Here is a 26,123-nt window from a genome sequence, read left to right as displayed (position 1 = left end):
GATACGCTCATGTATCGTGAAGTGGTTGCTGGTGTCGAGTCGCATGGCTGCTACTCCGATTCCGGTACTTCTGTCGCTACCATTCCATCCGCATCTGGGCATACTCCGCCAGGCAACAGCAGCGCAACATCAAGCAAATCATGTTTGGAACTTGCAGCGGTATTCTACAGGCGGAGGAGATCAGGCTTCACTTCACTTGAAACGAAAGCCAGGGTGCGGTGAGTGAGTTGGCATGTGATCGTCGTCATTGCTCGGCGTTCCAGACCAATGGTGCCGATCGGTGGCGACATTGACCCTGCGCCTCATTAACGTCGCCTTCCCCACAGTTCGACGCATCACCACTCTCTCCTCTCTTGGAACACACAATCATCATGGCACCTGCCGTGGTGCATCTGTATAATTCGGTGGCCAAGAACGCGAGAGCGTTCAAGTAAGTTCACGATACTATTCGAGGAGGTCGCGTACTGACAAACGAGGGCTGCCTGGAAACATGCTGCGAAACTCGTACAGAAACAACTACCAGAATCCGCACGACCTGCCGATGCAGTACTACAACCTATCCTCGCTCGAAATGCTCCAAAGCACCCTCTTCACCGCATTGCCTACCTCAAGCAGAGCAAGGGCCGATGGTACACCACCCACAGCCAGATCAGCGCCGCCGTCCGTCGCTTCACCACCTCTGCAGCTCGCAACTCGGGCGTGAAGTATGACAAGGCCTCCTTCCCTAAGTCACGTATCGGAAGCATCGTCAACGCTCAGGCTGGCCGCGCACCCTTCGCATCGACCCTCCGCCCGAACCTTACCGGTGGCGCACTTGGACGAACAGCTGGGGGCTACGGCTGGGGCTCTGGCAGGGCTGGAGGTGCGCGTTACTTTTCGCATGGACCCGCATCGCCCGCCCAAGTCATCAACAACGTCTCTCAGGCTGTGCGAGCGTTCCTCGTCGGTGGACAGAAGGCCCAGTTCGATGGCGTCAACCCTCACAACGGCGAGAAGCGCTTCAAGACTGTGTCCGCGCTACAAGACCAGGTTAACCGTACGCTGAACAAGGTTCCCAAGGCCACCCCTGGATCCTACATTAGCTTCAACGTCAACCCCACCGTCACAGCTCTTACTCCCCTGAAGGCCGTCAAGGGCTTCACCTCTTTCGCTCAGGAGAAGGAGACATTGAACAGCGAGGGTCTCCTCGATGTCCTGTCCGTCGACTTTTCAAGAGCTGTCAAGGAGCTCGCTGCCGTGTTGAACGACCTGCAACGACTGGCGGCATTAGGCGATCTTCCGATCTCATATGAAAACTCGGTCCTCAAAGTCCACTTCCCTGGATGCGATGCGCAAACAGTGGAGACGATATGCAACGACTTTGAGGTCTCCAGAGGCGCAGTTCATCAGGACGCGGACTTTGACTCTTTCGTCGGCACCGATATCGCGCTACTCTTCCCCTTCGCACCTAGCCAAACACCCTCCGAATGTTCATTCTACGACAAGCCCGTTGCCGAGCGCCAACACGTACAACCGAACATTGACTGGACGCACATGCTCTCGCCATCACTCGCGGCTTCAGAAGACTTCTCGACACATTCGGAACAAAGCTACGATCAGCTAGATGACTTTGAAACTGAGCCAAATCCGTGGTTATCTTCTTCGTCGCCTTCGGGATACGACAGCTTGCATACTAGCGAGGCCGACGAAATGGACATGCACACCCCGTTGGAATACCAGGGCGTTGAAGGCATGTACAGGTTCATGGCTCAGTGCGAGTCGCGATAAATGGGCATAGGAATGGTTTGACGAATGATGATACCTCTTGGCTTAGATTGTTAGAATAGCGTTTTGGATATTTTCCTCTCTTTTGTAGTAACGAATCAATAAATCAAAGAACACTTGAACTCGTGAGTTAAAGCACGGGCAAGGTGGTGAGTACAGCTATAAACTCATCGGCACGGCTGTGCATCTCGACTCGCGGTGCCGACGTGCGACATTCGCGGCATGGTTCCGTCTCTGCATTAACCGGAAGAGGCAGGGCCTATCGAGCGGTTTAACGTAATAAGTTCGGGTTATGAGTTTATTTCCGGACAAGGGCGTAGGGATGTCAACCTCCACTTTTTTTTGCTTGCTTCCTTACTCTTCAACCGAGGGAGGCGCAAACATGACTCCTAATATGTTCGCACACGTTTGCGACGTGGTCTCAGTGTGTATCTTGGTGCGCAGAAGTGTGTAGGTGATTGTTTTTACTCATTTCAAGAGATTGGAAAGAGCGGGATTGTGCCGGTCGGATAGGATTGTGCTGTGTGATACCGTATTCCCGGGAGAAGGCGAAGCACGAAGAGAAACGACGAACGAAGACGAAGAGGATTTGGAAAGTGTGAAGATGGAGATGAAAGCACCGCAACGGGAGAAAGAGGAGGGAGTCAATGGACATCAAAGAAATGACATGTCGACATCAGAAAAGAGCATGACTATTGCAAACCCACAGCCGGATATCCACACCACCAACACTCCACAATCCATGCCAGGAACCTCACCAACCCATCAACTAACTCAAGCATCAAAATCACAGAAAACTCCATCTCCCCCGGATACTCACCCAGTCGATGTCCCCCCCAACGGCGGCTACGGCTGGATCTGCGTCGCCGCCGTCGCAACGATAAACGGGCATACCTGGGGCTTAAACTCTGCCTACGCCGTCTTCCTCGCGCACTACCTCTCTACCTCCACTTTTCCCGGCGCAACACCGCTCCAGTACGCCTTCATCGGCGGGCTATCAATCTCCCAGGCGCTCATCGTCTCGCCCGTAGCCACATACACAACCCGGCGCTTCGGCACGCGTACCACCCTCTTCATCGGCGTGTTCTTCGAAACCGTATCCTTCATCGGCGCGTCCTTCGCGTCTTCCATCTGGCACCTTTTCCTCAGCCAAGGCGTGTGTTTCGGATGGGGAATGGGCTTTCTCTTCGTGGGGTCCGTGGGCATTGCAGCGCAATGGTTTACCACGCACCGTAGTCTGGCCAATGGGTGTTGTGCTGCGGGGAGTGGACTCGGCGGGCTGATATATAGTCTTGCGGCGCAGGCGATGATTAGGGATATCGGGTTGCCGTGGGCGTTTCGTACGCTGGCGGTTGTTGCGGGGGTCGTGAATAGTGTTTGTGCGTGCGTGATTCGGGATCGGAATAAGGAGGTGGGGAGTAGGCAGGTATGTGTCGGTGTTTCTATTCTTTTTTGTTGGTGATATGGGATGCGAGATAGGATACAGCGAACATGGCGTCTGATATCCTCCAACGCGCATCCCAAGCACCAGCTCAAAAAGCTCCATCACAACCACTGCAGCCCTCATACTAACATACCCCTATAGATCAGCTTCGACCACACCCTCTTCCGCAAACCCCAATTCATCGGCCTCCTCGCCTTCGGCGTCCTAAGCATGCTCGGCTACATAGTCCTCCTCTTCTCGCTCCCCTCCTACGCCCGCACAATCGGGCTAACTGCCAACCAAGGCAGCATCATCGGCGCCGTCTTCAACCTGGGCCAGGCCCTCGGCCGGCCCCCCATAGGCTACTTCTCCGACTCTATAGGCAGGTTAAACATGGCTGGCAGCATGACGTTCCTCGTCGGCGTATTTTGCCTGTTAATCTGGATCTTCGCGAAGAGCTTTGGTGTTCTGGTTTTCTTTAGTTTGGTGGGGGGTTGCGTGGCGGGCACGTTTTGGGCGACGGCGGCGCCGGTTACGACCGAGGTTATGGGGTTGAGGGATTTGCCGAGTGCGTTGAGTATTACTTGGTTGGTGCTGGTGCTGCCTACTACTTGTAAGTCTGCGTTGTTCTTTCGCCCTGGTTTTTCTGTCCGTGTTTTTCCCTAATTGCTTTCGTTTACGTAGGAACGTGTGCTGACGCGTGATAACAGTCTCCGAGCCCATCGGCCTCGAGATCGTCGCGTTCAACGGAGGGAGCTACACCGGTGCCATCCTCTTCACGGGGTGGATGTACATCGGCGCTGCGGTTTGTTTGTGGATGGTGAGGACGTGGAAGATTGGCGAAGATGAAGAGAATGCTGCGGCGGCTGCGAAGGGGGGCGTTGATCCCACAGTGGCTGAGGCGGAGAGCTTTCAACGGAGTCCGTTTGTGAAGAGGATGTTTATGATTCGAAAGGTTTGATATCATGCTAAAAATGACATCCTTTTCAAGCATAGGACGAAGTAATCTGACATAGCACGAATCGCGTACTTCACCTTAATCCATCTAAGCCTATACGGACATTCGAAGCTCCACTCAAACACACGTCAATTTTCAAAAAGAACAGTATATATTATCCAATTTGATATCCAACTAATTCCAAATTCCAAATCGCGCAACCTTCCCTTTCCTCCGCCCAGTGTCCCCCTCCTGTTCATTCCCCAAACATACATAAGAAAAGCTATATAACGAGGAGAAACCTGTTGTGTTGTATACAATTTGAGCTATAACTTCGAAAAAACGGTCTTGCGGGGGTATATATTCCAATAGCCAACCTAAGTCGCTGTGCTGTACTGTAAAAGACAGAAGAAAAGGCAACGCGAGCAGTAGAAGCAAGCATTAAGGTAGATAACAGACGCAGAACCCATGATAAGGCAGCGGCAGAAGACGCTCGTGTAGAGCAAGCGGTAAATCAACGCAAAAGGGAAAAACTCTTTAACAAAGGAAAAGGTTGTTAGTTTTGCAGTTTCGTCGTTCTTGTTTGTTTTGTCATGGTCGCAGAATCTACCGTTGTTGTAGTTCCCGGCCAAAGTTCAACGCTAGTGGCGTGAGTTCGCCATCAACAGTGCTTTCATCGTCGTAGAAGCCGCTCTCGCTGAAAGGCTCGATTTCGGCGTCTTGGTCGTAGGCTTGCTTGCGCATCAGAGGTGGTGTGCGGGGCTGCTTGCCCAGGGCGGGGAAACCGGCTTCGGTTGATGCGCGCGAGCTGTTCGAGTTTGTGCGCAGGGGCTGAGGGCGCTGCGACGAGGATGAGAGTTCTGATCCGCGGCGCGCGTTGGAGGTTGGTGGTGTCATGAGGCCTGAAAGGAAGGACTGTGCCGAGTGAGGCTGCGCACGGGATGGCGTCTGGGTCCGCGTGGTGGTTGAGGTGCCTGCGAGAGCGGAGGTAGCCTCGCCACGGCCCTTGCGCCAGTTACCGATGGCGGCAGCAAGCTGGACTGCTTTGGGGGAAGCAAAGTTGGAGAGCGAGCTCAGAGTTGGGAGAGACTTTTGTCCGCCCGAGATGAGTCGCTCCTTCTCACTTTGCTCCATCTGCAAGTTGGTGCGGATGCGGATTGCGGCATCACGAACGGTCTCGCGATCGAAGGTTGGCTGAGCAAGGGAGTTGATGAGGTCGTTCAGGTCATCAACACGTACACCAAGTAGCTCACGGAGCCAGTTGATCTCAGTGTCGCGTTCCTTCAACTTGGCTGGGGCCTCAGTGTCAACATCTTCAAGCTGGCGCTCGAGAGCTTCGATACGTCCTTCACGCTCCTGTAGCTGCTCCTGGAGAACACCAATAGATTCGCGCAGCGCTTGGGGCGAGATCTTCTCTGCGCCGCTAGGAGCAAACGAAGAGGTAGACGTAGGAGACTTGGATGCTGCTGCAACAGCGGCGTTGGCGGCTTCCTTTGCGACCTGAAGTTTCTCTTCCAGCAACGCGATCTTGTCCTTGAAGTGGTCGAGCTTGGAGTCGGCGAGCGCAAGTTTGTCGTTGTGGAAAGCATCAGCACGATCCTTGTCTTCACGCGCGAATTCCAGAGCGCGAGCATGTTCATGCTGCATGTGCTCAAGTTGGCGTTCGAAAGTGCGCTGCTGCTCCTGCAGGCTGTGTCTGTTGTTCTCGATCGCTTCCTGTACGGCTTGTTTCTTGAGGTCGGAAGCGGCCTCCAGATCCAGTTCGTGCTTCTCCTTGGCTGTATCAGCATCCAGGCGAACCTGGTCCAGCTCAGCGCGGACACGAGCGACCTCGCTCTCAAGCTCGTGGCGAACGATGTTGACTTGGTTGTTAGCTGCGTCAACATCGGCCTCCATAAGCACGCGGGTACGGCGGATCTCAACGTGCGCAGCATCCCTAGCCTCGCGCATGTCACGCTCGTAGCGCTGGGCGTTCTTCTGGTGCTCCAAAGATTCCCTCCTCAGCTCTTCAATTGTCTCCTCAAGTCTGGCGTTGTGCTTCTGGGTTTGCTCGAGATGAATCCTGAGTCTCATACCCTCACGTTCCTGGGTCTCCAAGCGCTCGAGCTCCCTCTCCAGACGCTCTCGTGTGCGACCTTCAGCTTCAATGCGTGCGCTGAGGACCTCGTACTTGGTTGCGGAGGCCTCCTCGTTCTTTTGCCATTGAGCACGCTCAGATGCGATCTGCTGTGAAGCGGCAACCATATCTTGCTGTAGCTTCTCGAGCTTGGTGCGCATCGACTCGCGTACTCGGGTTGCCTCCTCGGCCTGGAAGCGCGCCTCTCCGATAGCCTTGCGCAGCTGCTCTCCTTCCTCGTGAGCGTGCTGCAGGTCACCACGCCACTTGTTAGCGGACATACGGTGTTCCTCGAGCGTAAAGTTGAGTGCCTCGTTCTCCGCGGTGACTGAATCGAGCCTCTTCTTCAGGTCCTCCTCCGAGCTTTCCAGGGCGATGTTTGTAAGCTTGAGCTGCTCGTTCTCAATATCGAGAGTGGCGAGTCTATCGCGCATGTCGGCTGAATCCGCCTGGTATGAGTTGAGGCTGCGGCGGAGGTCATCTCGCTCCTCTGTCAATGTGCCAATCTTGTGTTCGTCATCACGGGAAGTCTGCTGCAGAAGCGTGAGCTCTTCCTCGGTGACCTTGAGCAGGCGCGCAGAGTCCGCTTCACGAGCCTCGAGGGCTTGGCGGGCCTCAGCTTCCTCGTTGAATCGAAGAGTGGCTTCCTTGAGCATTTCCTCAAGGTCCGCGATACGAACATCCCTCTCCTGGACGGCCTTGGAGTTCTCACGCTCGGCAACCTCTTCACCATGGCGCTTCAGAGCTTCCTCAACAAGTTCACGAACCTCCTCAGCCTGAAGATGGTGGCTAGTGGTCTGCGCAATAGAAGCCTTGAGGCTACCGATGACCTGGTAGATTTCGGACATATCGACCTGTGGCTGGGGAATATCGACGGGAGCCTCAAGAGTGGCAGCAGGCTTCTGGTTCGCCAAGGCCTCGGCAACGATAGAACGGATCATATCGGGCTGTACATTTTCGGCAGTTGGCGCACTAGGAGCTGAAGGCTGGTGGGATGCGAGTGCTTCAGCGATAATGGAGCGAATGGTCTCCGCTTGCAATTGCTCCACAGCTGGCGTTTGTTGTGACGCAAGAGCCTCGGTAACGATTGCCTTCAAGTCGTCAGGCCAGATCTGCTCAGGCACTGGGGGTGGCATTGGCTGAGGAGCGTGCGTCTCGAACGCTTCCAACACGATGGACCGGATGTCGTCAGGCTTGACCGATTCCACGGGCTTAGGAAGATGGGTTGCGAGCATGTCAGCAAGGATAGAACGAACGTCGTCAGGCTTGAGAGCCTCAGTCCAGGATGCAATGGTGGTAGAAGCAATCGCATCCTGGACAATGTCGCGGATCTGAGCAGCAGGAACAGGTTCGACAGGTTGTACAGGTGGCTGGTGTTGCGCAAGCGCATCGGTGACGATCTCCCGGATCTTCTCTGGGATCATTGGCTCGGGAACGGGCACCGGAATAGATGTGATCTGTGATTGGTGCATCTCAAGCGCGTCCTGGACGATGGATCGGATCTTCTCCAACTTCCTGTCCTTTCCACGAGATCGATTACGGTAGTCAACGTCGGTCTCTGCTTCGTCATCTTCGTCGTCGGCATCGCTGTCCAGGCGTGCGCTAGTCGACATGCTACGGCGGCCGCGTCCCGGACGTTGCGACATCATTGCAAGTGCCTCTTGAATGCCTTGCAGGTTTTGCTCTAGCGGGCCAAGGCGGTCCTGCAGGAGACGGCCCATGAGGTCATCAACATGCTTGTCGAAAAAGCCGCTGCGTGTCTGGACCTTAGACTCGTCTTCAGTAAGAAGACCTTCGTCCCAATCGCTCATGGGTCCGGCGTCAGCATTGTTCATGTGGCGTACAGGCGAGTCGTATGGGAGCGCAGCCCGCTCATCGTCAAACGGATCCTGCACTGATGTTGCAGATCCCTGCATCGGGCGTCCCGGGAAGAATCCCCGACGGGGGCTGGGGCTGGGGGCGTCACTGCGCATCTTGAAGTTGGGTTGCAGGTCATTGCGCTCAAACACGTTTGGCGTTCTCTGGGGGGAAGATTGGTCCCAAGAGGCTTCGTCGCGCTCGACGCCAAAGTCCGAGCCCTCACCATCCATATGCTTCATGACAGCATCAATGTCGTTAAAGGAAGCATCACCAAGTTGGTCGAAATCAGCACTTTCGCTTTCAGGGTAGCCTTTGTGCCTGCCAGATTCCATAGCAGTCTTGAACGAGCCGTCGTCGCTAGGCCTGTACGTAGTTGCTGGGCTTCTGCTTGCGTATCTCGGTGGAGACACTTGAGACTTCTCGGGATCTTCAACCTGAGACGGCTTCGTAACGTGGAAGCCGAAGTCGTAGCCAGCACTGTTGAACTGCGGTCGGAACTCGAAGGGCTTGGCGTTGGCAGAAAGCGTGCTCTTGTGAGAGTGCTTGTTGCCCAGTGGCTCGGGCTCCTCGGTAGTCGGCGTAGGCACATCGCTCGCGTGAGGTGTATCGTCGTCTGCACCTAGATCGCTCTCTGGTGCAGGCGAGATAGGCTCCATGATGACCTCTTCCGTTGGCTGCGACAGAGGCTCGGGGCTCTTCGACTTGGCCTTGACCTGCTCACGTACGGGCGACAGGTTCTCCTTGTCTTCTGCGACGGCCTCCCTTTCGACTTGAGGCTCTTGCTTGCTAGCGTTGGGCTGTCTGACTTCTGCCAAAGGCTGCGATGCAAGCACGGGCTGGAGTGCAAACTTGGGGACATCGTCACCATCAGCGCGGTCACGGCGAGCTCGCTTTTCGCGGCCGTCGGCTTGCTTGGGTCGGCCAGACTCATCCTCGTGGTCCTCACGGCCTTCAGTCTCGGGAGTCTGCGAGCGCGTGTTGTCCGGACGGATGATAGGCACGGCCTTCGAGCGTGTGGCGGGCTTGATGATGTCGCTTTGAGATAGGTTGACATCTCCGAAGATCTTCGAGGAAAAGCTTGTTGGAGCAGGAGCTGGCTTGTTAGGGTTGAAGGTAGACACGCCAGGGTTGAACGCGGGCGCATCTGGCTTGAAGGCTGGCGGGCTGGAGAAGTTGAAGCCACCGGACGGGAATGGAGAGCTGTCTGCCGCAGGCTTGAACACAGGAGCTTCAGCCACAGGCTTGAAGGCTGGAGCATCAGGCTTGAACACGGGTGCATCCGGCTTAAAGGCAGGAGCCGACACGTTGAAGTTGGCCAATGCATCAATGCTGGGCTTGTTGTTGGCTGGGACAGCAGCAGGAGCAGCAGCTGTAGGTGGCTTAACTGCGGGTGCAAAGCTAAAGCCCGAGGAGAAGGATCCTGGCTGGAAAGACGCTGCAGGGTTGAACTTGAACTCCTTAGCCTCAACATTGAGCTTCGAGATGGAGGAACGCGAAGCGTGCTTGCTGTGCATCGCCGATGCAGGCTTGCTGAATGCGAACTTGTTGTCCTTCCATGAATTGCTGACCTGGGATGGTGCTTGGGAGTGCTGCGCAGAGCTCTGTGTAGGGTTGCGAACCTCTCCATCCTCCAAGCTGGGGTTTGTGTTCTCTGAGATGTTGGTCTTCGCACCGTCGCTGTCGGAGCGAGGGTTTTGCTGCGCCGGGAACGAGAAGGAGACAGGCTTCTGAGACTTGGTGAGCGAATGCGACTTGCTGTGCGGTTGAGGTTGGTGCAAGATCGTTCGCGAGTCCTCCCACGTAGGGTTAGCCACAGCATTGGAAGGCTTGTAGGATACGTTAGTCTCTGGCTCCGTACTGAAATCACCTCCTTCTGCAAACTGCTTGTCGATGGCTTCTTCCAAGTGATACTCTTCGTTCGCCGCCTCGCGTTCAAGGTTCTCACTAAGGTTATGGCGATGACTGCGAGGACGCGGTACAGCAATCTCCGGTGCAGGTTGAGTGGCATGCTTCATAGCCGGAACCTCATCCTCCTCGTCTTCATCTTCGGGTACTTCGGCCAGAGTGGAGGACGGGCGCAAGCCAAGGACTTGTTGCTGTTGCTGCTGAAGAAGCTGGTTCTGTAGCTGCTGCTGTTGCAGTTGCATCTGCAGCTGGAAGTCATCCCTCTGCGTCGGCGTAATGGGAAACTGCTGGCCGGGTCTCATGCCGAATGGAGAATGTGGCGAGATCATTCCGGAAAGATCAGGCCTGCTCAGAGCAAGAGCAGGAGAGCCACTGCGTCCATCTTGAGAGTTGAAGTATCCAGCAGGCGACCAAGTACCCGAAGGTGAGTAACCGTGCTGAGCAAAGTTTGCAGGCGACCCAAAAGTTGAATGGCGATGCATGTGCATGCTGGGACGCTGGTTTCCAAAAGCAGCCGGAGACGCGATCGATTGTCGAGACATGTGCCCAGGCGAGGGTCCGAATGGAAAGCCGGCGATGCTGCCTTGCCTGGCCATGCGAAGACTGCCAGCTGAGGAGGTCGGGATCGGGGGAGTGAACCCTTGCCCTGGATGTTGCTGTGATGACGCTGTTCGCGACATGGGAAGAGGGATATCTTCCTCGCCACCGATGCTGACACCAAGTGCAGCTAGTTTAGCTTCAAGCAGAGAGTTCTCGTAGTCCTTCCACTCTGATTCCTTCGAGACGCGGACCTTGTACTGCTTGTTGGAGTTGGCGCGTTCTGCCTTGACATCCTCCTCAGCGGGCCAGATGGCACGGTTATGTGTCTCTAAGCCTCCAGTACTGAAGCCACGAGTGTCGTAGCCCTGCTGCTCGAGCTGTCGGAGCTTGTTGTTAACAGCCTCTGCAGTCATCGGCTTCGGAGGGAACCCTGGGTTGCCCCTGGGAATGTCTCGCGGTATCGAGATGATGCAGCCCTTGCCCTTGACAATGACCTTCTTTCGCATCCGAGGTTGCGCAGGTGCTGCACCTGGAGGAGCCAAGAACGACTTGCTTGGGGTGTCGGGAAGTGGCTTGTTCGACAACTCCTGGTTTACTTTGGAGGCGTCCTTGTTCGACTGCTTGCTGGGAGTTTCATCTGCCGGCTTAGCTGTTTTTGAAGGAGTCGGTACCGGCGTCTTCTCAGCCTGCGCACTGTGTCCGTTCGTGCTGGGACCTGATGTGGAGTTTTGCCTGGCCGTCACCAGCTCAGGATCCGCGTACTTTGAGGCCATCATCTTGCCGAGTGCTTCCTTCTGGTCCTTACTAAAGTGGCGCCAAAAGTCCTGCTGGTTCAGAGTCTTGTTGTTGTTCCTCTGCTTGTGTCCTCTTTTCGGCGGAGGCGCAAGTGGTATATCCGGTTCTCCACCTGATCCCTCTGTATCGCTGTTGTTACTCCGCCAGTCGTTTGTCTCGCGGTTCCAACGCTCTTCCAAGAATCGCTCAACCCACTCTTGCGAAGTCGGGTTCGTGTCGGACGCGCGGGGAGTAGTACCGGACGCTCGCGGTTCTTTGGTGGGAGTCACTAGATTTGGCAGTCGAGAGCGGATTAGATGTTCGAGCGTGAACTGGTTCGGCGAGGCGTTCCGTTCTAGACGCGGGATAAGATGCTCGAGGTTGAACTGGTTCGGCGACTCTTCCTGCAGATCTAGCCGGGATGGAAGCAGATGTCCGAGGCCGAATGTGAGTCCGGAATTTTCCTCTTCAAAGTCGTCGCTGCCGAAATTTGTCGAGACCTGACGCGACGGATTAAAGACGGGCGGCGGGTTTCTGTACGGACTGCCCCAGCTGGCCGTGTAGTAAGAAGTGTCGGTTCGGTCGTGTCTCGCAGCGTTGGACGGGGTGCGCGGGTTGTTGCCCAGTATGGAGAAGGACGGGAGCGTAGGGAGCTCGGGGCTCGAGTTGGCTAGGGTGCGAGCCGGCGAGGGGGCCGTCCAGGTGGGAGAGACTGCTTCGCGCGCCTCGGGCGGAGTCGAAGCTTCACCAAAGTGCCCGGGAGCAAATGGAGGCGATGAGGGCGGCGGCTGCGAGGACGGCGTGGACTGTCGAGCGTGCATCCAAGGGTTTCCCGCGTTGGCACAACTCGACGAGCTGCAACTCTTGTTTTTCCGTCTCGGATGCTGCGCGCGTCAAACAGGCGACAAATGTTCCGACGACGCTGCAGTCAGTGCTCGGGCAAAGAAACGCGCGTAGAGAGTTTCGCGCCGAGTCTGCAGTAGGATTACAAGGTAATATATCAAGGAAAGGCTGGGCTTGGTGGCTAAAAGAGCGACATAGGGTGGGATAGATGCACGATTCTGGAGACGACAGGACGAGCGAACATCCCGAGGCAGCAGCAACAGCGGATGAAGCAGGAAGAGAGGCAGTCGGAGGCGTGCCAGTGTCGTCGACAAAATGTGGACACGGACAGGAGAGCAGGCGAGGCTAATGTCAGCCATGCACGCTGCTAGCGCCCTCTGCCAGTTGGCGTCAGGGGCCTTTCCGCCGAGGCCACATGGAAGAGCTGCAGCAACGCCATGCATCAAATATCCCACCCTCCAAGAACTCGTTCGCTCTCAAATTCCCTTGAACTTCAATGTGTCTTTAACCTACATGCAGCTGCAGTCTCATCACCCCTTCGCCTGGTGCTACGACGCGTCTCCGTCACTGCTAATAACACGACATTTCGACATGACATGGGTGCCTCATTGCCGGGACTAACCCTCGCAGCCAATCGTACAACGGCACGTCATGTCTGGATGCGTCATTGGCAGCTTCCAACGACTGGACGACAGATCCTGATACCCCGCCGAAGAAGCTGCCGGACATTCCAACTCCAGCCCTGGATATTTCCCACCTGCCACACGCGTCCTATATGTTCATAATGTCTTCTTCGACGCGACGAACATGGTGCAGCGACATTGAGAAAGGGGACCTGACTAGTGGTTAGACAACGGGAGCTAATGCTGCCCTGCAAGGATAGCGATGTCTTGACAGGCCTGTCGAGCACCCTTCTAGAAAAGACATCATGCACCCATGTACAGCTAGATGAAGAGGAAAAAGCAAATTCTCCCATTTGAAGCGATTGTGTACAAATGAATGGACGGCTGGAACATGAAGAGCTGGAATCTTTTGTCGCGTATCGAATATTACGGGCTGCACTGGCACTGTCCGCCATCGCCAGTAGTTCCGCCCACGAAAACGACTTGTACGGAGGTGAACCTAAGTCTGTCAGCAAAAGCGTCTACATCCAACAACAGGAGACTCACGCTGCGGTGGCTGCAAATATCTCGACCGGACGTGCCGTCGTGAAGATAGCCAGAACAGATGCGAATACTCCTGAGAAAGCTGCAACAGCTGCGATTCTGTAGGGAAGGTTGTTGATCATATACAGCGCAACGATAGCAGTTGAAGGTATGATGGCAGAAAGTACCACATTCAGTGCTCGAGCGAATCGGTGGAGGACTTCTAACTTGACGCGGCCTATACCTGTCTCCTCTGATCCCGCCATCGGCTCCTGATTTGCGAGTGTGAGCGCAGTGGAAGTGGAGGTGGATACGATACTTACTAGCATCATTTTCCGTAAACGAGTCGGCAGATGTGGTATCAGACTCATCTCTAGCCACCGCATGAATTTATCGTTGGAAGGCCGGCTGGAGATGGATATCAGATCTTGATTTTCCAGCTCGTCGTACGCTCGATATTCACAGCCTTCGAGAAAGCTTTTGCCGCCTTTTTGGTGCTGCAACCAGACTCTCAACCACTTTTGATCATTCTTGGTGGCGCGATCTAGTTTTGCGATGTTGGCTTGTTGGAGCAGACAGTCATCAATCCAAACGTAAGTATTCAACCTGATCATCTAAAGCGTGGTAGAGCCATACTGTACTCTTTCAATTTCCCCCTAATCTCTAGGACTTTCTCCCATTGAGGGCTATCGGGTGGCTTCCTCATCTCCCATACACTCCTGGCGAAGTTCTTCGTACTAGGATCCGTTCCATGCTCGTCGACATACGTAATTACGTCTAGCTCTTGTTGCAAACAAAGCAACTCAGCTTGCATATACAGCAGGCTGCGGGTGTTGAGTTCGGCAAACTGCTTGAAGATTCCTAGTCCTTGGTCAAGATTCTGTTCCATGAATTTAGCAAGTCCCGGGTAGCCATTCTGGATCTGGTCGAGTAACATCGTGGTCATCGTTAGTTCTCCGATGAGGTAAATCGAAGCGATCGAGAGGGCCTGGGTTAGTTAACCCCGCCTTCTTGGCTTTGTGGTGACGGGATTCAGCCTTGCAGCTTGCAGTCAGCCGTGCAGTCAACCTGCTTGGCACATGCACACTAGTTGTGCTTTTTTTCAAGCCCGACGTCGTCTTGGGCTGACTTCTACTTCTCTATGCCGTTGAAATTTCTGCCCGAAAACCTTCGTCGAGCTCTGGGATGTTTTAAGTATACCATTCGCGCTTTAGTTTTTTCTCACGATATGCGGTACTCAACAAACCAAAAATCGATTAGAATAGGCCAGAGGTACAATGCGACACGTTGTTACTGTGGGCTATCACAAATGGATCTCCCAAGATCTACCTACTACCAAACGTCAACGGCAACCTCTGCAGCTGCTAGTGTCTACCGTGGTTTACCACACGAATATCCTCAAGCGACCCCATGCGCCTTGGATTCCACCGCGAAGTGGACCCAGAGTAAGTCTCGGATGTCTTTCAGTACGCTATCTAACATGAATAGATGATCGAATGGCATACGACAACCAGCATGAGATCGACCGGAAGAAAGCTCGGCAGGCGGAGCTTATACAGATCGCAGATATAATGGGCCAGCAGCAGCGGGTAGCTCAAGCACCACGAGAAAGCCAAGCACATCCGAGGCGGAGTTTGCCATATACATCTTATCCACAGCAAGGAAACCAAACACCGCGAGGAGATCCATCACCGTACGAAAATCAATCACTGCAACAACACCGATCATCGCAATCGAACCGCCAGTCGCAAGGCTACCAACAGCGCCAGAGCTCAGATTGGCAACAACCAGCAGAAGGGGAACAGCCAATAGGATGGCAACAAGACCAAGATGGTCAACATTACCGACAGGCCTATGACGACAACGGTATTTAATCTCCAGATTTAGGGAATGAGCCGGTAGCTGACGTCACGGAACTAGCTCAGCAGTGGTATATACAGTGGTGGAACTATAACGAGGGCCGGGCATATCGCGTTTTGACCGACGGTTATAGTAAGTACACCCCCTCTCTGGATCGGCGTATTAGCCAGTTTATTGACACATATAACAAGGTCAAACCCGCACTGAGTGGGTATAGTCGAGCATGATCTGGTGCAGCCTGCTTCACCGAGAGCTGAGGCTTAGCCTTGTCGTACATACACAACTAGAATTCTGATATACAGTCTACTTCCCCCCCTGATTAAAATTCATACTATACCCCCCACTCCCCTCATCCTTCGTAAACTGAAAATTCTCCGTACTCAACCCAAACGGCTTGAGTATCCCATTCCCCAACTGCTTCAACTTGCCCATCATATCCGCCATCTCCGTATTCTTCGCTTCATCCAACTGACTTGGTAGCTTCCTTAAAGCGGCTTGTACGGCTTTCTGGTCGAGGCTCGAGAGCTGGTGGGGCGGTTTGGAAAGCGCTTGGTAGTCTTCTAGGGAGCCTTGGAGCGAGGCCCAGCCACCGACTTCGTGTCGGGCTTTTGCGCGGCGGAGGAGGGCTTTGGTGCGGAGCTTGTGGACGTCGTTTATGGTGTGGTGTGTTCGGGTGAGAGCGGAGAGGTAGAGTTCGGTTGTGTCGTCGATTTCGGCGATTGCGCCGCCGCCTGTTGTTTCGTTCGCGCCATCTTTTCTGGGGTCTCTTTGTGCTGGTGGGTCTATACGGTCTAGTGCTTCAAGTGCTTGGGTCGCGGATTCTACGGCTTGTTTCCATTCTGAGAGCTTGAGGTGGCAGGCTGCGATGTTGGAGCGGAGGACGGCGATGTCGTATTCGAGGTATGAGGGGCAGACTGCTAGGGCTTTTTCGTAGCCTTGTATCGCGCCGTTGTATTCGCCGGATGTGAAGGTTTTGTTCGCTGAAGCTTTCTCTGTGTTGGACTCTTCAAGTAGCTTTTCCTCCTCGTCTGGAGGGAAGATTTCCAGTGTTGAGAGCTCGATCGCAGATGCGTCTGCTCTTGTCGCTGTTTCTTCCTGTGATGCCATTCTAACTTAATTCCAAAGTAGAACTGACGCGTAAATTGTGTATGGGTTATGCGGGTGTGTTTGGAGAAAAGGTCGATCTGTTTTCGAAGTGACGTCTGCAGTCAAGGGTCCGACTAGCGTGCCTCGGCCACGTGGGGTAAACATTCACCCAACCCCAACTTTCGAGGAGCCCCAATTGAACCTGCACAACACCTTGACACGGCCGAAAGTTCGATTACAGCCCCCTTATATACACTCAAGATGAGCTCTACGTAAGCAACATCCTCAAATATAACACTCACCCATACTAACCATCCTCAGTACCACCCCACCACCCCGCATCCGCGCAGCGCTCTTCGACATGGACGGTAAGCCACCCATCACTTCCCCCTCACCACCACTAACAACTCTCCCAGGCCTCCTCATCGACTCCGAAGACCTCTACAGCATAGTAACCAACACGATCCTCGAACGCTACGGCCGCCCGCCCCTCCCCTGGTCCGTAAAAGCACAACTGCAAGGACGCCCTGGGCCTCAAGCCGGCAAGATATTCCACGACTGGGCGCAACTCCCCGTTTCGCACGAGCAATTCCTGGTCGAGCAAAAAGAGCTCCAGAAAGATATCTTTTCGACCACGAAGCCGTTGCCGGGGGTTATGGACTTGCTTGCAGGGCTGAAGTCCAGAGGCGTACACATGGCGCTGGCGACGAGTAGTAATAAGAACAACTTTGAGATTAAGAGTAAGCATTTGGGGGATTTGTTTGCACACTTCAAGAAGGAACATCAAGTCCTAGGCGACGACCCAAGAATACCTGCCGGACGCGGGAAACCCGCACCGGATATCTACCTCCTCGCCCTCTCCACACTCAACAAGTCCCTCGAGGCAGAAGGCCAACCACCCATCCAACCAGAAGAATGTCTCGTCTTTGAAGACAGCGTGCCGGGCGTTGAGTCGGGGAGGCGGGCTGGTATGCAGGTTGTGTGGTGTCCGCATCCGGAGTTGCTGGTGGAGTATAAGGGGAGGGAGAAGGAGGTGCTGGCGGGGCTGACGGGCGAACATAAGGAGGACGAGGAGAAGCAGTTGCAGAAGAGTGAGGTGGAGGTGACGCAGGGGAAGAGGAAGGTTGGTATGCCGGGGGAGATTGACGATGGGTGGGGGAGGTTGCATAAGAGTTTGGAGGACTTCCCGTATGATAGTTATGGGATGGATAGTAAGGCGTGAGGTATAGAAGTGGGCTTATTTACGCTTCTCAATGAGGAGTGTGGAGCAGTCAGTGGGCCGATGCGTGTACTATACATGTGAGAAACATTTCCAAATGTAACGGAGTCTTGCATCGTATGACCCTGCATTTTGCAATCTAGATTCAGTCATGAAAACATGATTCGTATTCTTTTGTCATATACTCCATGATGTGATCATTAACCCGCACTGCGCACCAGCACGCTAGGATAGGACTCGGAAATACGCAAGCGACCTATAGATGCAACCTCTCTTCTCCATCTTTCAGTCAAAGGTATCAGACTCCAACCCCTCTTGCCTCAAAGAGATTGAGGCAGAAACGCCGGTCACCAGTCATGCGCGCCATGCCCACCCAATCAATCTCGTGCAGTCATACGCTTGTCGCAAGAAGATGGAGCAACTACGCCACCTCCTCAATCTTGGGCTTGTCGCCTGATGGGGCGGCCGCCTCGGGGGTCTTGTCCTGGCTGGCCTTGTTCTCGTCGTCGTTCTCGAGTTCGGGCATGTCGTCGTCATCGTCGTCGCTGTCGTCTCCGCCCATGCCGCCCATACCGGGCATGCCTCCCATTCCGCCGGCACCGCCCATACCCTGCATCATGCTGGCCATGTCCATGCCCTCCATTCCGGGCATACCACCGCCGCCAGCGCCGAGCTTGCTGAAGTCGATGCCGCCGAAGCCACCGTCGCCACCGCCACCGCCGGCCATTGGGTTCATCTGGTTCATAGACTCGTCCTCGGGTGCCTCGTCTTGCTCGTCCTCGTCGACCCACTGTAACGAGTTAGCGTACTGCTCTTGAATGTTCCGATATCGCTCAGCCTACCTTGTCGAAGTTGGTCTTCAGGAAGTGCATCTTCTTGGTGTCCTTGAGCAGGCGGGGCCAGAACTCCTCCTTCATCTCCTTCTTGCGCAGTACCATTGTGACATCGCGACCGCTGTGGCTTATCTTGGACTCCTTGGGGTCGATCTCGGCGAAGAACTCGAGGTCGATGGCGTATGTGCACTTCTTGGATGTTGAGGTACCCTTGAAGCTGAGTGACTGCTCCTTGAGGTCTAGCTTGAGATCTGACTCGGGTACATCGGCGGCGACGATGGTGAGGTACACGTAGTTCTTCTCCGGGTCATCGGCGGATGAGCGTTGCGCCCAAGTGACTGTCGCGCGTTAGCATCTGTCGAGTATAGTGGTTGCAGGCTCTGAAGATGGTATATATCGGTCGCGAAAGGCGGTGCAAGGCGCACGTGGAAATGAGGGCTGGGAGCGGACGAGCAGCCATGTGGTGCGCTCCGATAACATCTCAGAGCTTGCATAGCGGGCAAGGCTGCAGCTTACCTTCGGGAGTGACAGTGGACATGTTGAGGGTGGTAGTTGTCTGTTGATGTTTCCAATCGAGTTCGGAGGGTCGTGCAGGATGTGGGAGTGGTTTTACGGGGAGTGTGGTGTGTAGTTGTGGTGTAGTGTTTGTGTTGACGAAGCAGATTGAAGGTGGAAGAAATGCAGTATGTGGAGGGACTAGCGTGGAAAGCAATAGAAGCTCTATGGAAACTTGGAGTTGAGGGCCCCGGTTTTGGACGATCAATTACGGAAAGCAACTCGCAGGAAGATGCAGCGGCAGATTCGATAGGTGTCTTAGATGCGCCTTGCTGTCTCTCCCAGTGCTGCGTCGAGGCAATGCTGGATCATGTGCTTGGGGCTAGTGGGTTGTTGCGACTGCCCCGCGAAAGAGCTCAACGTCACAATGGGCCCGAGCTCGATCCTGGAGCGGTTGCAAGGCACCCGAACAACGCCTCGGGACCCTTACACGTGCACATGAGCTCTTGCTTTCTGCATTCCACCACAAATCACTGCGCCGTATTGTACCAACACACTGCCACCGCAACCACATTAGACAAGTCGACGAGACGCGCTATCTGAACACCTTCACCGACACCCGCGTTATCCGCATCCACTTGCACATACATCACCTACCAAAAGCGTCAGGCAGTTCAATCGCGCAGCGCACACCACATTGAGCGCCCACCATGGAGACCATCAGAGGTCTCCTGTGGAAGCCCACACCCGAGGAACAAGTACCTACCCTCCCCCATCCCCTCCAATCCTTACCCTCTAACCCTCCCCCAGAAGCGCAAATGCAACGCCCTCGTCCGCCAAAACGTCCGCAAACTCGACCGCGACATCCAACAACTCAAAGCCACGGAACAAAAAACCAAAACCCTCATCCAGCAATCCTCCAAACGCGCCGCCCGCAACCCATCCATGGCCAAGCAAGCCAACCAAGACGTCCGCATCTTCGCCCGCGAGCTAATCCGCGTCCGCAAGCAAAACAACCGCCTCATGACGTCCAAAGCGCAGCTCAACAGCGTGCAGATGCAAGTCAACGAAGCGTTTTCGGTGCGGAAAATAGAAGGGAGTATCAAGGCGAGCACGGGCATCATGAAGGACGTGAATAGCCTCGTCAGGTTACCCGAGCTGACGGGCACGATGCGCGAACTTAGCTCTGAGCTTATGAAGGCGGGGATTATTGAGGAGATGCTGGATGATACGCTGGGCGAGAATGAGATGCTGGAGGGTGAGGCGGATGAGGCTGAGGAGGAGGTGGATAAGGTGTTGAGTGAGGTGCTGAAGGATCGGTTGCCGCCGAGTAAGGCCAAGGAGGAGGAGTTGCCGGCTGCGCCGCAGGCGGAAGAGGAGGAGGAAGAGGATCAGGCGGAGATGTTGGCGCAGATGCGGGGACGGCTGGAGGCGCTCAAGAGCTGAGTGGGATGGGGTTGTATATACGGGCATCTTTTGGGGTTTTAGACTAGACAGAGCGTGCGTGATGCGCTGATTTGGTGTTGAGGCGTACTATAGGAGCAGTTGCATACCCCTAAATCTGAAGTGCGGACACGACGGCACAGTCCATCTGTCGTAGCAAGCATGATCACCACATTTCTGTCAGGGTTTACGTGGTAGCAACATCTCTTCGTTCAAAGCGCGCGAACGCGAGCCATGACGCCATGTCAAACTACATGTCTCATAACGTGTTTGGTATCAATTCGTAATCAGTCGTCCCCCCACGCACATGCATCCACCCACAACAATGCTTTCCACCAATCCATCATGACAACACTATTCATCTCCTCAGTACATAATTCCACAACAAAGGAGGCTGAAACCCCCACATACGCATCAATCAATCTCCCCTGATAATCTTGCCAACAAATTTCAACTCCCATTCCTTGGGATCCTCGCCTGCAAAGCGCGCATTTGCCTTCTGATCTAGCATCTGTATTGTCACAGCAATGCCATCGTACCACTCCCTTACTTTACCAGCCGTGTCCTCGCTCCACACGGTGAGCACGCCGTCTAGACTATGGGGCGTGGGTTTAGGAGGGACGCCGCGCATCTTAAGAAGCATGTTGAGGATGTCGCTGAACTTCTCGCCTTGCTGGGAGAGCAGCGACGGGGACTTGTCGAGCGGCCATCTGGGATTACGGGGCGCTTGGTGGGGAGGGAGGTCTAGTTGAGGGGCCGGTGGCGATGAAGTAGATTGTAGAGCTGTGGCTAGATCGTTGTCAGCGCTGGGTGGGTGTTTGAATGCGTCGTCGGCATCTGGGGCGGGTAGATTGGTGGACGGCATTTCCCAGGAGCGGAATAGCCAACACATGCGCTCTACACAGGCGAGGAGGATGACGGCGACGAGGAAGGTTTCGAAGGGATTGGCTTGTTGACGCTGGAGGAGGCGTCGTTCCAGGTCATTCATTACGATGCGTGCTAGACAAGCGGCTCGCTTCTCTGTCGCGCCCATGAGCTGTGTAGTGATAAGGCTGTAGGAAGATTCGTGCTCGAGGGGCGTGATGGGCGTGCGAATAGCGTCCTCCATATCTCCTGGTGCCAATGTAGATGGAGTGATGGTAGGCGCGAGCGAGGGATTTGAAAAGAGAAACCATTCAAAGTTCCGGGACGTGAGCACGCGCGTGAGATTCCAGAGTTCTAGAGCCTTTGATATTAGTCCATCTGCGCTTGACGATGCAACGCTCTTGGCGGTCTGTACAGTCATCCTCATGAAGTTCGAGTCTTCGGTATCGGCAAAGTGGCCACCCATCTTCTTGATATAGTGATCTAGCTTCCCACTGACATCGTCATCACTGTCTATGAGTTCGAGATCCGGAGTAGCTAGTCCAGCGAAGATCGCAGGATCGATGTCCGCGTTTTGCGCTGTCTGCGTCTGCTGACATTTCAGCGGCGTGAAAGTAGCAAAGATACCGGAATGAGGGAAGTGGGTTGCTTCTATGCGCCCCGGGGTCTGGTCGAGCCGTATCTGGCCCTTGGCTTGATTCGTTGCATGGAATGCTAACACGCTATGAAGACCTGCAGAGTAGAGACCGAACTCTTCTGCAATCCTTGTTCTGATACATGGCTGTTTCCATAATCGCGCACTCTCGACGTTCTGACAGGTGTTGCATGGATTGTCGCCAGAACATGGCTTTTTGAGCATGCGACACCGAATGCACGCGCCTCGCTTGCGCACCTCCTGTACTTCTTTCCGTCTAGAGTCTGTGAAACGACCCCTGACCTTGGGCTTAGCCGGCTTCTGGTTCATGCTGAAGTCGGTGGTGAAGTGGGTCTGGTTGCCTGGACTCATTGCAAGTGGTCGTTGATGGCTCATTCCCTTGTTTAACTGATCGTTCGCGTGCATCTGCTCCTTGCCATGGTCTTGTAGCATTGGGTCCAGTGAGTTGGGCTGTATGTTCGGCCAATGTCCTCGTCCTTGGGGATGGAAGAACTTGCCGTCTGACATACCCTGCATACCATGCGCTGAGAGATTCATGTCCGACTCCATAGGCATACCATTTGACAGCGGCATGAGGTCATTCGCTGCTGATGCTGCCATGACGAGCGACGGAACCATGTGCGACATCGATCCAGAGCTTGACAGAGGCATATGACCCATGTGTGGTGAGGCAGTTGGAGAGTGATGCAACGACCCATTGAACTGGTACATGGAGGGCATTGCTGGCGCATGCGACATGTCCATCCCATGTGAGAGGCCGCCCATATCAGTGCCATCGGGCCGGTCATCCTGTATCAAAAACTCTTCCAAAAGCCCTGCATGGCTCGCATTGTTGTTATGGTTGTGATTGCCATGGTTGTTGTGGGCCTGCGACGGCTGCTTCTCTGCCATGCGCTTCCCAGAGAGGTCCAGATGTTGTCGCGACACCTCCGCCAGCGTCTCAAGCGCAGACAACTGCTTCGACGGCGCAAAAGGGAGATTCATCTTCTGGCCATGCTGCATCTGGCTCGGTCCGGGTGCGTTGGTGGTGGCCGTCTGCGTCATATTGTCGGGGAGTGGCAGCTCGTGCATCTGCAGCAGCGCGCGCTGGCGGTCTTGAAGCGGTAAAGCGGGACATTTCTTGACGAGATGATTCGTGAGGCTGTCTATGCGACCTTTGGGAAACTGCTATGTGTAAGCTATTATTGCTCACTCTACACCGTCAACTTTTTTGCGGAGCGGGGTCACTCACCTTTTCGCCGCACGACTTGCACGTGTGCTGGTAGCGGTTGCTTGCATCTTCCAGCTTGGGTCCGCGCTCGAAGTACTCGAGAATCAACTGGTTGGGTCGACGACCCATGATGGGCCCAAAAGTTGCGTTCAATTGTGTGGTGGGTGACGAAAGATTACTGCCGGAAGTATTTGGCGGTCAGTAGCCGGCGGTCCAAGAAAGCTGAGGTCTCCTATGGTTGGTCGGTCCGTTAGCCCTCATCTGACATCATAACCCATCGTTCACTCGAGCTTCATAATTATCACTATTGCGCCAGTGCTATACCTAGATGTCTGAAATTGATCATTGGCAATCATTTTCACGTATCTGAACGATGCGTCGATGGTTGAATGGTGACAGCGGACAGCTCGCGGATCTTCAGCAGGAGACCACACGTCACAAGCCGCAAACTCACTAAGCCAACGAGATGAATAGAGCGCAGGTGCATAGAGACACACATGATGCATCGCTGTATGCCAGGTTTCGGCCTCGAAAGATCATGGACGCGTTCCTGACTAGACACGCGACTAACCAGGATGCAACGCGCCCTGCATGCGTATACATACGGAGCGAGTCAGGAGAGGTCGATGCTTCCATCTGATCCAAGATCAGCTAGGCTTTTGTCATGACCGCATGATCAAAATGGCGATTTCGCTCTCTTGGACTTTCTTTTTGGGTAACGAAATCATGACGTCCGCACTAGTCACGCCAAGTCAAGTAGACTGGAATATGGACTACGACATCGACATATCCAGATACATGTAAACAAATCCCTAATTCATATCTACGCCCAAGACCTCCCATCCGCCCTATGCAAACAACCCATTGAACCATCAAAATGCCGACAACAAAATCCCCAGCCACAAACCCAACCATCACACCCGACCCATCTCAGAACGGCTCCACAATCCGCAAAGCCTTTCTCCTCGAAGCCTTCGCCAACCTCTTCACCATCCCGCTGATAACAAATACGCGCTGGACGCTCTCCCTGCTCCTCAACAACCCCTCCCGCGATATCAACCCTACCTCAGTCCTCTTTGCTCGTCTATGCGGAGGCCTGATTGTGGGCGGTCTAACATCCGCTTTACTCGCCGGCGCGACCAATACGCGCAATGGGATCGAGAGCCGACGACCTACATACATGCTCTTGGGGCTCGGAGAAGCGGCTTTGATCCCAATGATCGTGTTGGATCTGTTGGAGGGAGGGGGCCCGGGTGCAGCGCTGAGCAAGAAGGTTGCTGCGGTCAGTGTGGCGTGTTTGGTGCCGCCGCTTTTGTGGAGGTTGTACGTGCTTTTTGTGAGGCCGGATTTGCTCGGTCGGTACACGGAGGAGAAGACGGGTAACGGTGGTGCGAGGAGGAGTGACGGATGTAAGTATTGTGTGCGTAAAGGGCGAAAGTGTACGCTGATCTGATCTAGATGGTGCTATTAATACCCGGGAAGACTAAGACGGTGGAGAAACTGAGATAATCCATGGAAATGGCATCTCATTCCTCGCAATGCTCCTTTGAAGTTCGGTGTCTTGTAGATTGCTTTCCGAATTATAATACTTTTCCATGCCCTATGTGCAGGACAAATCTTCCTTAAACGCCTCGCTGGAATCATATGCAATGTGTCTCTCGGACTTTCAGATGGTATAGTGCTTAGTCTGCGAAGCCTCCCCACTCCGCCTCGGAATCTTCGCCATCCTCAGCCGCCTCTGTCATCTCCACTTCCTGCCCCCTCCAAGCTCTTAACCTATCATCAGCCAAAACCTCTTTCGCGGCATTCCTCAGCGTCTTCAACTTGCCCTCCTTGGCCATCCTCTCAATAGGCAACACTAAAGTCTCCAATGTCTCCTTCTTATCCTCCTTCTCCCACGCCTCTCCCTCAACTTTCTCCATCTCGTCGACCCAAACATCCATGACATGGTATCTCAGTCCATTGGGGATCCTCATGTTCTCGCACTCCAGCGGGGTCTCCTCCACAACCGCGTTCCATTGTTCCACCAGGCTCTTCTTCCACTTATGTCGGCTGAGGAAGGTGAAGGACGCGTTTACGTATTGGCGGATGAGGTAGAGGTACTTGTCTAGTCGGAGGGCTTCGATGCGGGTCCATTCGCGAGACATGGTGAGGAAGAAGGCGCGGATGAAGGGGAGTACGACGGGGGTTCGAAGAGCTGAGACTAGCGAGGCGAGGTCGCGCGATAGGCCTTGCTGAAGAGCGGGTTTGTCTTGCATCCATAGGCCTAAAAGTTCTTGTTAGCCTTTGCAGGATGGTTTGCGAAGTGCCTTGGGGAGGTGTTCTAAGCCGAAGCACAAGGAGCGCGTACAGTAGAATAAGCCCTTCCATAGCTTCAACAGGTCTAGTTCTGATATCTCTGATTGCGCGCCGAGGTATGTCTTGAGTGAATCGAGTGCATTGTCGCGAACTTTCTTGTCTGTCGCAAAAGTCAGCGTTCCGTCTGAGTGTCTCCTCAACGTAGTGATTTCGTACCGCTGGAAGCAAGGTTCCTTATGAAAGGGTTGTTTTGCGCGTCTGATGCCATGATGTGCTGTGATGTGTCGTGATACGTCGCAACGTTGTCTTTGCTCTGAGGCCTGACATGCGGGCCGAACTTTTTTTGGAGGGCTCATGGATGCCGCTAAGATAGCGATAAGGCGGGCACCATGGCCGTGCCACATGCAGATTAGCGCATGTTGGAGGACTGGGCGAACACGCGCATTTCAGGCACGACAACTTATTGTCTTGCGCGTCCCTGTTGCTAGAATTACGCTCGAAGAGGCTCTCTGTGCTAATTTTGAGATTTGCGTTCTGAAGCGCGTTACGACTAAATCTACTGCTACAACCTTAGGCTAACTTCGACGCGTTGCACGTAAGGCAACATCTAAGCATTGTCTCTGCAAGAAGCTTTTGCAAGGCTCTTAGAATAGTTAGAAAGAATAGTAGATCTATAAAAAGTAGTACCTAGGTAATAGAACGCTAGTTAGCTAGATTAAGAGCTCTTAAATAAGCTAGTACAGATTAAGTAAGACGTGTTAGCTATGAAGTCTGTGCGCATACTTACTAAGCGTTGTCTGCTCTTAGTTACAGTCACGAACTAGTTCTAGCAGCTAGGTGCCTAACTTCACTT

General features: G+C 54.2%; 10 protein-coding genes across 10 annotated transcripts; 5 read left to right on the top strand and 5 right to left on the bottom strand.

Annotated features, from left to right (window-relative positions):
* Positions 1–371: 371 nt before the first annotated feature.
* J4E86_010819 (uncharacterized protein) lies at positions 372–1,767 on the top strand (the record flags this gene model as incomplete). The annotated part of the gene is made up of 2 exons (XM_051451313.1): positions 372–430; positions 477–1,767. 2 exons carry the CDS (start codon positions 372–374, stop codon positions 1,765–1,767), a joined length of 1,350 nt encoding a protein of 449 aa, XP_051297600.1.
* A 739-nt stretch (positions 1,768–2,506) lies between these two features.
* On the top strand, positions 2,507–4,148 carry J4E86_010818 (uncharacterized protein; the record flags this gene model as incomplete). Its single annotated transcript, XM_051451312.1, has 3 exons — positions 2,507–3,190; positions 3,350–3,800; positions 3,898–4,148. 3 exons carry the CDS (start codon positions 2,507–2,509, stop codon positions 4,146–4,148), a joined length of 1,386 nt encoding a protein of 461 aa, XP_051297599.1.
* Positions 4,149–4,730: 582 nt separating this feature from the next.
* On the bottom strand, positions 4,731–12,140 carry J4E86_010817 (uncharacterized protein; the record flags this gene model as incomplete). The annotated part of the gene is made up of 1 exon (XM_051451311.1): positions 4,731–12,140. One exon carries the CDS (start codon positions 12,138–12,140, stop codon positions 4,731–4,733), a length of 7,410 nt encoding a protein of 2,469 aa, XP_051297598.1.
* A 3,330-nt stretch (positions 12,141–15,470) lies between these two features.
* J4E86_010816 (uncharacterized protein) lies at positions 15,471–16,274 on the bottom strand (the record flags this gene model as incomplete). The annotated part of the gene is made up of 1 exon (XM_051451310.1): positions 15,471–16,274. The coding sequence occupies one exon, from the start codon at positions 16,272–16,274 to the stop codon at positions 15,471–15,473; it is 804 nt and encodes a 267-aa protein (XP_051297597.1).
* Positions 16,275–16,514: 240 nt separating this feature from the next.
* Positions 16,515–17,475, top strand: J4E86_010815 (uncharacterized protein; the record flags this gene model as incomplete). The annotated part of the gene is made up of 3 exons (XM_051451309.1): positions 16,515–16,525; positions 16,575–16,621; positions 16,670–17,475. The coding sequence occupies 3 exons, from the start codon at positions 16,515–16,517 to the stop codon at positions 17,473–17,475; spliced, it is 864 nt and encodes a 287-aa protein (XP_051297596.1).
* Positions 17,476–17,893: 418 nt separating this feature from the next.
* J4E86_010814 (uncharacterized protein) lies at positions 17,894–18,843 on the bottom strand (the record flags this gene model as incomplete). The annotated part of the gene is made up of 3 exons (XM_051451308.1): positions 17,894–18,262; positions 18,315–18,643; positions 18,822–18,843. The coding sequence occupies 3 exons, from the start codon at positions 18,841–18,843 to the stop codon at positions 17,894–17,896; spliced, it is 720 nt and encodes a 239-aa protein (XP_051297595.1).
* Positions 18,844–19,510: 667 nt separating this feature from the next.
* On the top strand, positions 19,511–20,246 carry J4E86_010813 (uncharacterized protein; the record flags this gene model as incomplete). Its single annotated transcript, XM_051451307.1, has 2 exons — positions 19,511–19,558; positions 19,611–20,246. The coding sequence occupies 2 exons, from the start codon at positions 19,511–19,513 to the stop codon at positions 20,244–20,246; spliced, it is 684 nt and encodes a 227-aa protein (XP_051297594.1).
* Positions 20,247–20,661: 415 nt separating this feature from the next.
* On the bottom strand, positions 20,662–23,101 carry J4E86_010812 (uncharacterized protein; the record flags this gene model as incomplete). The annotated part of the gene is made up of 2 exons (XM_051451306.1): positions 20,662–22,926; positions 22,994–23,101. 2 exons carry the CDS (start codon positions 23,099–23,101, stop codon positions 20,662–20,664), a joined length of 2,373 nt encoding a protein of 790 aa, XP_051297593.1.
* A 748-nt stretch (positions 23,102–23,849) lies between these two features.
* J4E86_010811 (uncharacterized protein) lies at positions 23,850–24,459 on the top strand (the record flags this gene model as incomplete). Its single annotated transcript, XM_051451305.1, has 2 exons — positions 23,850–24,381; positions 24,431–24,459. The coding sequence occupies 2 exons, from the start codon at positions 23,850–23,852 to the stop codon at positions 24,457–24,459; spliced, it is 561 nt and encodes a 186-aa protein (XP_051297592.1).
* Positions 24,460–24,654: 195 nt separating this feature from the next.
* On the bottom strand, positions 24,655–25,538 carry J4E86_010810 (uncharacterized protein; the record flags this gene model as incomplete). The annotated part of the gene is made up of 3 exons (XM_051451304.1): positions 24,655–25,238; positions 25,323–25,430; positions 25,487–25,538. The coding sequence occupies 3 exons, from the start codon at positions 25,536–25,538 to the stop codon at positions 24,655–24,657; spliced, it is 744 nt and encodes a 247-aa protein (XP_051297591.1).
* Between the last annotated feature and the right edge of the window lie 585 nt (positions 25,539–26,123).

This window comes from Alternaria arbusti, assembly GCF_024043155.1.
Source record: "Alternaria arbusti strain BMP 1465 chromosome Unknown scaffold_25, whole genome shotgun sequence".
In the NCBI taxonomy this organism is placed as follows: Eukaryota; Fungi; Ascomycota; class Dothideomycetes; order Pleosporales; family Pleosporaceae; genus Alternaria; species Alternaria arbusti.
The sequence above is the reverse complement of the archived record's forward strand: the minus strand, read 5'-3'. Positions and strand labels throughout refer to the sequence as shown.